The sequence below is a fragment of the Phaseolus vulgaris genome, chromosome 3, assembly GCF_000499845.2.
Source record: "Phaseolus vulgaris cultivar G19833 chromosome 3, P. vulgaris v2.0, whole genome shotgun sequence".
NCBI classification, from domain to species: Eukaryota; Viridiplantae; Streptophyta; class Magnoliopsida; order Fabales; family Fabaceae; genus Phaseolus; species Phaseolus vulgaris.
Window position 1 is genome coordinate 10,153,772 of NC_023757.2, and position 10,279 is coordinate 10,164,050.

The following is a 10,279-nucleotide window of genomic DNA, read 5'->3' on the forward strand; positions in this document are numbered from 1 at the left end:
ATCTTCCTATTAGATGGGAGTTTCCTTCACCAGGCTGGGTTAAAATTAACACTGATGGAGCTGCTAGGGGATATCCTATTAGAATATATGGTTTTAAACTAGAGGGGGGTGAATTGTTTAAAGAGAGTTTTAGCACACTTTTCAGCCTTGAATGAAATTACTTCAAGAAAACCTTGATTAAGAAACCAGTTTTTCAAAACATAAAGCAAAAGGCAAAACACTAGTAAAAACAATCGGTTGTTTTACCGAAACAATCGGTTGTTTATAACAGCTAACAAATATCAAAACTGAATTTAAAGAATTAGGGATAGAGAGAATGCACACAGATGTTTATACTGGTTCACTCCAAATCCAGAGCTACATCCAGTCTTCTCAGAAACCCTCTGAGAAAATCCACTAAGCAATCACAACTTGATCACTTACACCACAACCAAGAAAGTGACCTTGAACACCTCAAGACACACACTCTTCTTGGCCAACACACCAACACTAAGATTGCTGATCTTGATCCCCTCAAGAACACACAGCCAATCTCAGCAAACACAGAAACGAAAATTGTTTCACAGAGTACAAGAATTACACTTGTTACAGAAGATAATCTGAAATCAATACAAGCAGAATCCTATTCCACACACTTTGATCAATCACAAACTCTAAGCAATCTCAGCTCTTTTAAAAACTCAGAAAACTCTATTCAAAAATCTTGTTTCACAAATCTGTTTTTCTGAATATATTCAAAGATGTTGTTTGTTATCAAATCTTAACAAACTCTTTAATTGCATTTAATGATTGGTGAAAGCATTTAATGATTGGTCAAAGCATTTAATGACTGGAGCGTAAGCAGTTAAATCATTTAAAGCTCAGTCAAAGATAAAACAGTTTTTCTGTTATGGTCCCAAAACAAACAATCGGTTGTTTCCTCGAATCAATTGGTTGTTTTGGTTTTAACAGCTCAACCATTTGAAAAACAGTTTTCAATCTTTTCTCAAAACATCTAAGTATAAACAATCGGTTGTTTCGACAAAACAATCAGTTGTTTTAACTTAGTTTGAAAAACATTTTTACTTTCACAAAGATTGATAATGCCTATTCTTTAAATTCGATCAAGGGGTGGATTACAACACTCAAACTACCCCAGAACTAAACTAAACCAGCACAGCAACAACAAGCACAACCAAGGCTTCAACATCCTTCAAAGGGTTTTGATTCTTCAAAGCTTGAACACCACTTGGTTCAACATATCCTGGTCTTGCTACTTGTGGAGGTATTTTCTGTGGGAGTATGAGGGAATTTATTGGAGTTTTCTCTGCGTTTCTTGAAGTTCAAACTGCTCTGGTTGCTAAGTTTTATGGGGTTATACATGCTATGGAGGAAGCTCAAAAGATGGAGCTTACTAATGTCTGGCTGGAATACGATTCTGCTTTGGTTTGTGCTGTGTTTATTGCTAGGACCAATGTTCATTGGTTTCGTAATCGATGAAATACTTGTCTTAATTACTGTGGGAAAATTAGGTTTAGGGTTACTCATATTTTTCGTGAAGGAAATGTGTGTGCTAATAAGTTGGCTAATTTAGGATTTATTCATAGAAAATCTTTCTATTGGTATAATAGGCTACCATCTAGTATGTTCTTAAAATTCTTTATGAATAGATATAGTCTACCTATGTATCATTTTTGTTTTTTTAATAATATTTTTTTCATATGATGATAAATGATAGTTATTACTTGAGGTGTCAGCATAACTAGGATGTGAAGTTGCATAATAATGCCTAATGTAAAAACTTTTATATAAAAAAAAAATTCAAACTTGTATGATGTATGTACAAATTTATTCACGAAGTCTTATATTGACAAAATTTACAAATATAACTAAATTTTTCAAATTTTTTTTTAAATTACACCAATTTAAAAACCCAAAAGGAGAAAGTGGTCGTGTGCAATAGTGTATGCCACACTAATCCAGGAGAGCTTTAATATAGACTGAACAATGCACGTTAGGAGGTGCCACAGCACAAGTCTTCTCATAGAATTCAGCATTTTATTCAAACTTCCCCTCATGCCCGCGCACTAACCCCAACTATCCGTTTATTTAAAACTATTAAATAAATACATAAAATGTATTAATTAATCTTAGGTTTTGCATTCACTCACCACCATTTTTCTATTCTCTTTCTTTCTTGTAAGAAAAGAGAACCAACCAACTCAGAGGGTGTGTGACCGTTTTCAAAAAAGTAAGAGAGAGAAAGAACTGAAAAACAAAACAACGAAATTACTCGGACACTCACAGATCAATCTTAGTACTTCGGTCTAAAAGACTCACTTCACTCTCCTCACTGCTTCTCATACGATTCTCTCTACTCTCTGTGTTCCTGCTATCTGTTTATTCAAGAATACGTAACACATGTCCAAACATAGTTGTATTTGAGGTATTTGTCAATTTGACCCTTCTTTTACTCATTTGGGTATATTCCAAGTTCATCAATTTGTTTAGATCCCCCACCATTTCTGGGTTATTTTTTACATACCAGTACTCCTTGAAATAAATAGGTAGTTGATGCTTTGTTGGGTTTGGATAAGAATATGATTTTGATCCAATCCCATATACCCCTTTTAAGTATTTTCATTGCCCATTTTCTATCTCTCTATTTCATGTAGCTCTGGCTCTCTAATTTTAACTTTGGATTGTGTTTTCTTGTTTTGTTCTGCCTTTGATCACTGAGGATAATAGCAATTTTATTTTCCCCTTTTCCATTGAATACCTTTTGGTGAGGGCTTTTGGGAATGTGGTTTTTGCTTATTAAGGTGTAAAGGTGGATATGAAAGAGAAGGGAGAAGTGATGGTTTCGCTTTTTCTTTTCTTTTTCGATTTTTTTGCAAAACATAAAAGCTTCTAATTATAAACCTTTGGCTTCAGCATGCAAGTTGTCCGGTTCAGGCAAAAGGAGCCTCAAGAAGAGAGGGACGCCGATAGAATAATAAGCACTCTCGGAAGTAAATGATGCCGCAAGATATGAAGCAGCACCATAATGAAGAGTCCACGAAGAAGGAGCACGGTGAAGAATCTAAAAAGAAGGAGCACGTTGAAGAATCTAAAAAGAAGGAGCACAACGAGGAATCTAAAAAGAAGGAGCGTCACATTGTGACTTGGACTCAAGAGGTGTTTCTTTCTCTCTTTAGCTGTCTACATTTATTTTAATTCTTCTGTTTACTTGCCATTATATGTCATTTACTTAGTTCTAACAATGGATAAGCGAGTTTTTCAGGAGGATGATATACTAAGGGAGAGGATTGGTATTCATGGAACTGAAAAGTACTCATTCTTCTTTATTAATTCTTCTTTTGTGGTACACACTATTTTCTTCCTTGATGAGTGACATTAAAGGGCTTTGTATTGTAATTAATTTTTATGCAGTTGGGCAATTATTGCATCTAAGTTTAAAGACAAAACGACAAGACAGTGCAGAAGAAGGTGAAGTTTTTTAAATTGTCCACAATTTTTTGATTTTGATCTTCACTGATTCAAGAGATCTGCTGGGTTCTTTGTTACTACCATTCTGATGCTTCTATTACTAATCAAATTTCAGATGGTACACGTACTTGAATTCTGATTTCAAGAAAGGTGGATGGTCAGCTGAGGAAGACATGCTCTTATGTGAGGTAATGATGCTCCCTGTGTTCAGAACCCACTCTCATCTACACGGCTGCAGTGGGAATTAACAAGCTTAATTTATAATAGAAGCATATGGAACTTTAAAAAATTGGAGTTCATGTTTTTCCTTTTGTTGGAGATGTTGAATGAGTAGTATGACTAAAATAAAAGATACAACTGAGAGACAACTCTTAACTTACAAGTTAAATCTGTAGAGTTGAATTAGACCTAAAACCCAAATTTAAAATGATACAAGTGTTTATCCTGTCATTGTTGTTGAGTTTATCCTGCACTTGCTACTGGGCTATAGCCGGACTATCTGCAAAGTCTTGCAAACTTCACAGTCAAGATATCTAGTCTTTAATATGAGGGAGTGTGGTGGAGATTCACATTGACCAATACTATGACCATGTTTTGTGTATAACTTGGATTATTCTCTCCTTACAAGTTGATTTTATAGGAATGAGTTATGACCAAACCCACATTATAAGACCCTTTTGTCTTCACTGGCCAGAACACAATCTATTGACGCACTTAAGCACTGAGAAGCAACATAGCCTACTGTCAGGAGTTGGTTAAAACCAATCAACCCTGATCTCATATGTATATATGCATACTCCGGAAGATAACATCAACTATACTTCACTACACATAGAAAATGAGGCATTTATAATCTTATTTCCTGCCATTTTCTCTGTAGGCTCAAAAAATATTTGGTAACAGATGGACAGAAATAGCAAAGGTGGTTTCAGGCAGGTAACCACAAAATGATTCTTTTCTTCTTTAGTGCATGTGAATATATGATAGCCATTTTATTAATGGTTAATATTTAATGCAATGCTTTCTGTACAGGACGGATAATGCTGTGAAAAACCGTTTCTCCACACTCTGCAGAAAGAAAGAAAAATATGCAGCATTAGCAAAAGAGAACGGCACATCATACATCAATTCAAATAACAAGAGAATTATGTTTGAACGTTATAATAACATGGATACAACAGCTGAATCTGGAGGACCTATTAAAAAGATGAGGTATTGTATACTCTATGTATCAAAATACACAAACTCTACGAAGAGAAGTGTTAACATGTTATCCTATGGCTATATAGGAGGGCCCATATCCCTGATGATGCAGAAAAGATCAAATTTGGGGACCGATCACATTTAGGAAATGGAGCTCCAATAAATCAACAGCAAAGAGCACCATTTGCAGTATTAGCTCAAAACTCCAATAATTCAAACAGCTTGCCAGACCAGCAGCATGTTTGCAATCCCAAGCTTAATTCTGGTAGTTATCTTTAAACTGAACTTTAGTTTTGAATAGTAAAACTTGAAACACAAAACATGATATAGTTAATATATTCAGCGAACAAAACTTCAGCCCTCCTCTCATTGTAAGATGGTTTATAATGCTTCTGCAGCCCAAGATAACCAGATTCAAGGAACATTTCTCAAAAGGGATGATCCAAAGAGAAGTGTATTGATGGAACAGGCAGAGTTACTAAGTTCACTAGCTCTAAAAGTTGATACTGAAAACATGGACCAAAGTCTTGAACACACTTGGAAGGTGAGGCGTTATAACTTCTTCTAGACTTTCTTCAGTTTTGAATATTGAACACATTATATTCTTCTTTAAAAAATGAACTTGCTAGTTTTTGTGAAGAGTAAAGCCCTAAAAGTACCGGTTGTATCTTTAGAAGTAAACATAAGAAGTAACTTGTTGTGCTAGCCTATTTGCATCAAAATTTTGAAAGTCGCTTGACATGTATCTTTGTTTAATTCGTTAGCACCCTGGTAAGCATTAAAAGTTAATTGAAAAGGTTTAGGCATTGCATGCTCCTATAGTTTCTTGACTAAAAACATTTGCAACATATCTCATTATGAATCTGAAGCAATTATTTAAAGGGAAATATGATTCAAGTAAGTTGTTAATCTTCCCAATGAGAACTCTGAAATAGTTAATAGATCGCCTTGCTAAAAATTGAAAACTCAGCTTGATTTTAGGATACCAATGACGAGCTGACATATCTTTTTACTTGAGCATATAAATATGATAAATGTTATTCTGTACACCCTTTAAATTCATCTAACACTTGTTTAAACTGATGGCAGGTTCTTCAAGAGTTTCTGAACCTAAACAAAGAATCAGATATTCCTGGTCACAAGATTCCAGATTTACGGCTTGTAGATAAAGATACCACTAAGGACTTGAAGAGCGGTAATGAGGAAGGCCAGGCTTGTTGGAGGTACTTTGAGATCTTTAAAAATATTGTTTCGCCTGTGGCCTCTGCAAAATGTCTAATAGTTTCTGAATATGTTCTAGGCAAGTGGAACAGTACGACTCTCCAAGCAGTTCTGGATACAGTACAGAATCAACTTTCCTTTGTCAGTCAGCCGGTGATAATTCAGAGCACCCATTGCATCAGGATATTGGAACTGAAATGAAGTCTGAACAACTTGGAGATGAAAAAGGAGTAGGCAGAGATGAGAAAGGGGTTCTTTGTACTGCAAATGTGGATAAAGGTAAATAAATGGAAAGGATTTTTAATAAAATTTCAGTTTAGTAACAATTGACCACATATATAATAGATTATGTTCAAAGAGATGATGAATAACCAGATAATAACTTAATCTCTTAAGTGGTTAGTTATTCCTAAGCTGGAAATTATATGAAGGTCTAGTTTTATATATTTTCTAAAATAAAATGCTTTTTTTCAATATGCTAATACCATAAATGGTAAGCGTTAATATTATGTCTATTCTAGCAGATATGTTGCCATATTGTGAGGAACAGATAAACAATGACTTGATTGTTTCTACCTCATCAAGATTGGAGTTCAGCTCCCCTATTCAAGTAACCCCTCTGTTCAGATCCTTGGCAGCAGGAATTCCCAGCCCACAATTTTCCGAAAGTGTAAGTCAGCCATGAACTTGGGACTTGGGCATTGATTATATTTCTGTATAATTTTTTTTAAAATGATCTATATGCATATATTGTATTTCTTTTGACCGCAGAACCCATTATGATTTCTGTTATAGTTTCATAAAGGATTTTTAGGGTCTCTGATATTTTCCGTTATCTGATATTGATAATGTTGATAATGATAACTAGCATGATTATATATTATTAGTAATATGGGAGCTTTTCAACTTGATGGTAGAGCTTGTTGTAGTGGAGATTTTATAGGGGAAGCTTATCAATGCAAAATTGACATGTTAAAGCGGTGAACTAATGGAATCATGATTAGTTGTTGGATTAATGGAATCATGTCTTTTCCTTTTAGTTTAGTAAGATGAATGCCTATTATATATTAAATATTAATCTATCAATAATAAATCAAATAATGGTGGCATTTTATTTTCATCATTAGTTTCAATACTCAATCCATGAAACCGTAGTAGGCACCTTAACTCAAGTATTCCTAATATCATCTATTTCTACTTCTAAGTCCATTGGGCTTTTGAAATATTTAAGCAATCCCTACCTAAAATTGTTGATGCAGGTAAAAAAGAGGTAAATGAAGAAGAACAACCTGTTTGTAATCAAGTATTTGGGTGGCATATAATGTGCTGGTAAAACTAATACGATATATGTGTATATGGCATGAGATTTTCTGAGACATTTAGATTTTTTAGCATACAGATTAAGTTGTGTAAGATCTTACTCACATTGGAGCGCATAATAATGATATAACTGCAGGGTTTGTTTGGATAAAATTTTCCATAAACACTCATTGGAGAAGAAAATACGAAGGAAAGACTAACCATAAAGTAAAATTAGTTTATATATGAATTAAAAATCATCTATTTAGAGAAACTCATTTTGTTTGTCCTTCTTATATTGCTCTTATAAGTTAGAAGTATTTTGAAAAAGTTTATCTTGCAAATAATATTTAATTTTGTGGCAAGATTAGTGGAAGCTGTTAGATGTTATTCACACATTGATTTTTTTAATTCTAGTTTGTCGTTGGTAATGGCACTTCTCGCTTTTTCTCTAGTATTAGAATATATCGATGTTTGACACTGAAGACTAACCTTTATTCTTTCAGGAAAGGAACTTCTTAAGGAAAACACTAGGAGTGGAATCTCCATCCATCAACCCAAGTGCCAACTCATCACAACCGCCACCCTGCAAAAGAGCCCTACTACCAAGTCTATAAACCATCTGAGATACAAATATTGATCCGTTTTGAATCCTACTTTCTCATCCTTGGCAGTAATCTCTGGCATATGGAGAAAAAATATGATTTCAATCTGCCTAAAGTTTTGAAAGGCATATGCTGTTCCTCAAGAATGTTATGATACATTCTTGCCGCCATCCAACATATCTAACATCTCAAAAGTTACCTTTTTGAAACTTGCACATAAAATTGGCTTGCTTAGTGTGTCATTCTTTGGTTTGTTTTATTTTGATATTGTTCTGGGTTTGTTTTTCTCCAATCCAGCAATCAGCATTTTGTCCGAATTTTGTACAGAGCTTGCTGTGTAATCAGTAGCATCATGATTCCTGAGTGTGTATGAATACATTAGCATAGATAGAAGAGAGAGAAGAAACTTAACAGTGGGAACTTGGATTCTAATTTGTTGTTTGGAGTGTGCATAGGTTATTTAATAAATATTTTTCCCTTTTGGTTCTGATGTACTGAAACTTAATCATAAGTGAGTGGAAATGCATTTGGTTTGGTGTGCAGATACTGTTTCAGTTTTTAGCTCAATCAAATTGTAAAATTCTCCAAACTAAGACTTATATTCCAGGTAAATAAAAGAAAATGGTAAAGCAAAGGCCATGAAGCATCATGAAAACAGAACAAGAAATGGAGAATATGTAAATCATATACTTACAGAGTTTTCATGTCACCTTGCCCCCTGACCTGATAGAGGCAAAGCATACCTTTCTCTTTGATACGGCTTGTTTGCCATGGAGCATCATCTTGTGCTGGGTGGAAGAATAATTCCACACTCACTGCATTCTTATATTTAGTTAGGATAAGGGGTTAATGGTTGGTGGGAGAATACAGGAGCTGATAATGATGATAACAAGGTAAAAGCAGTTGGTAAAAAGAGAGAGGGAACGTCCTACAAAATAAAGTGCATACCTTTGCTGTTAACTTTGGCCACCAAAGACACACTTTGACTCATTTGGTTTGACCAACCAACTCACTCAAATTCAATTCACTTAAACAAATGAGCTAGTAAACGCGTTAATTGATTTTAAAATTTATAATGCCACTGTCTGTAATCATTGCTATTGAAATTTGAGCTTCCAGATCTGGAAGAAGAGTAAATGACATTCAAACTACATTCTTTATTTGAACAATATCAAGCCTTGTATATAAGCCCGATAACAGATCTTATTAATTGAACAAAATCACGTTCAAATATTTAACAAGGTTTCTTTATTTGAACAGATCTCATTGAATATTTGGAATTCATGCAAAAAAAATATAAACCTTAATCTATACTTTGGAGGAATTCTAAAAGTGGGATACAAGTTGAAAATCAATAAATTTATGTTCCTAGGGTTTATGATTTCTCAAATGAACCTGAAAGTTCAATCAAAGCTTTAGGGTCATTACTTCAATTAATGTGGAAGTTATTGTTCTGGTCCTTGAAATGGTAGAGAACAAGTTAAGTTCTCATTGAATATTCCGAATTCAACCAAAAAACGTAAATCCTAATCTACATTCGATTGATGTGAAGTGATTCTTTGATCCTAATGAATTCCTAATTTGGTGCTTCAAATGGTAGAGATCAAGTTCTGATTGAATATTCCGAATTCAAGCAAGAAAACTTAAACCCCAATATACACTTTTGGAAGAACTCTAAAAATGTGACACAAGTTGAAATTCAATCAAATTATGTTCTTAGTGTTTAAGTTTTCTCATTTGAACCCGAAATTTTCAATCAAAGCTTTAGGTTCATTAAGTGATTGCTCAATCCTAATTTTGGTTATTCTTGCTCACAAGTGAGATCTCTATAAACATCACTTTCCACCACATTTGAAGAATAATTTTTTCTATACTCTCATGTGCTATTGGAAAACAAGAATAGAGTGAGTGGTGAAAATGAAACATGAAAATGGTCTTTTAAACAGAGATACGAAAGAGAAAATGGATCATTTTGGTAAAAAAAGTTCATCTAATGTTTTGACTGTTTCTTCCTGCACCTCCATATCTTCTTCTGACACCTCCATACACAACATGAAAATACATTTTTATCCTTCTTGTGCCACCCCCATAGAATAACTTCCGGATTATATAATCTGGAAACGCATTTGGAAAAAGATTTTCGGATTACATAATCCGAAAGTTAAAAAAGACTTATGGATTATATAATTTGTAAAGTAATCATGCATCTGAAAAAAGACTTCTGGATTATATAATCCGGAAGCTAATTACAAATTTAAAAAATGACTTCCGGATTATGCAATCCAGAATATTACAGAGGGTATTTTTGAAAATATGAAAATCTATGGAGGTGAGAGAAGAAGGTATGGAGGTGCAGGAAGAAGCAGCCAATGTTTTGTTAACTTGGCCCTTATATGTGACATGTAAAAGTGGGCTTTCTCGGTGTCTTCTTAATTGTCAATTCAACTTTTTAAAGATATTAAATGATGGGAAATTCTCCCTAC

At 34.1% G+C, this 10,279-nt stretch overlaps 1 protein-coding gene and 1 long non-coding RNA gene across 3 annotated transcripts; one reads left to right on the forward strand and one right to left on the reverse strand.

The window, feature by feature from the left end:
* Positions 1–2,131: 2,131 nt before the first annotated feature.
* LOC137806600 (transcription factor MYB124-like) lies at positions 2,132–8,338 on the forward strand. 2 transcript variants are annotated; one of them, XM_068606805.1, is made up of 13 exons: positions 2,132–2,425; positions 2,914–3,156; positions 3,263–3,309; positions 3,412–3,468; positions 3,584–3,656; positions 4,349–4,404; positions 4,501–4,680; positions 4,758–4,936; positions 5,070–5,215; positions 5,761–5,894; positions 5,972–6,171; positions 6,417–6,562; positions 7,698–8,338. In XM_068606805.1, exons 2-13 carry the CDS (start codon positions 2,995–2,997, stop codon positions 7,806–7,808), a joined length of 1,491 nt encoding a protein of 496 aa, XP_068462906.1. In that variant the 5' UTR covers positions 2,132–2,425; positions 2,914–2,994; the 3' UTR covers positions 7,809–8,338. The 2 variants fall into 2 exon arrangements, with proteins under 2 accessions (XP_068462906.1, XP_068462905.1); XM_068606804.1 differs by lacking the exon at positions 2,132–2,425 and having other exon boundaries at positions 2,561–3,156.
* Positions 5,647–8,704, reverse strand: LOC137806601 (uncharacterized). Its single transcript, XR_011080371.1, has 3 exons — positions 8,491–8,704; positions 7,684–8,155; positions 5,647–6,153 (listed from the first exon to the last, which is right to left on the reverse strand). It is a non-coding gene; the product is annotated as an uncharacterized lncRNA (long non-coding RNA).
* Between the last annotated feature and the right edge of the window lie 1,575 nt (positions 8,705–10,279).

Bases quoted from the DNA above. Each gene is read 5' to 3' on its own strand.
- LOC137806600 (XM_068606805.1), top strand. From the start codon at position 2,995: ATGATGCCGCAAGATATGAAGCAGCACCATAATGAAGAGTCCACGAAG. The intron at 3,469-3,583 runs GTGAAGTTTTTT...ATCAAATTTCAG, and splicing joins ACAAGACAGTGCAGAAGAAG to ATGGTACACGTACTTGAATT. The intron at 4,681-4,757 runs GTATTGTATACT...ATGGCTATATAG, and splicing joins GGACCTATTAAAAAGATGAG to GAGGGCCCATATCCCTGATG.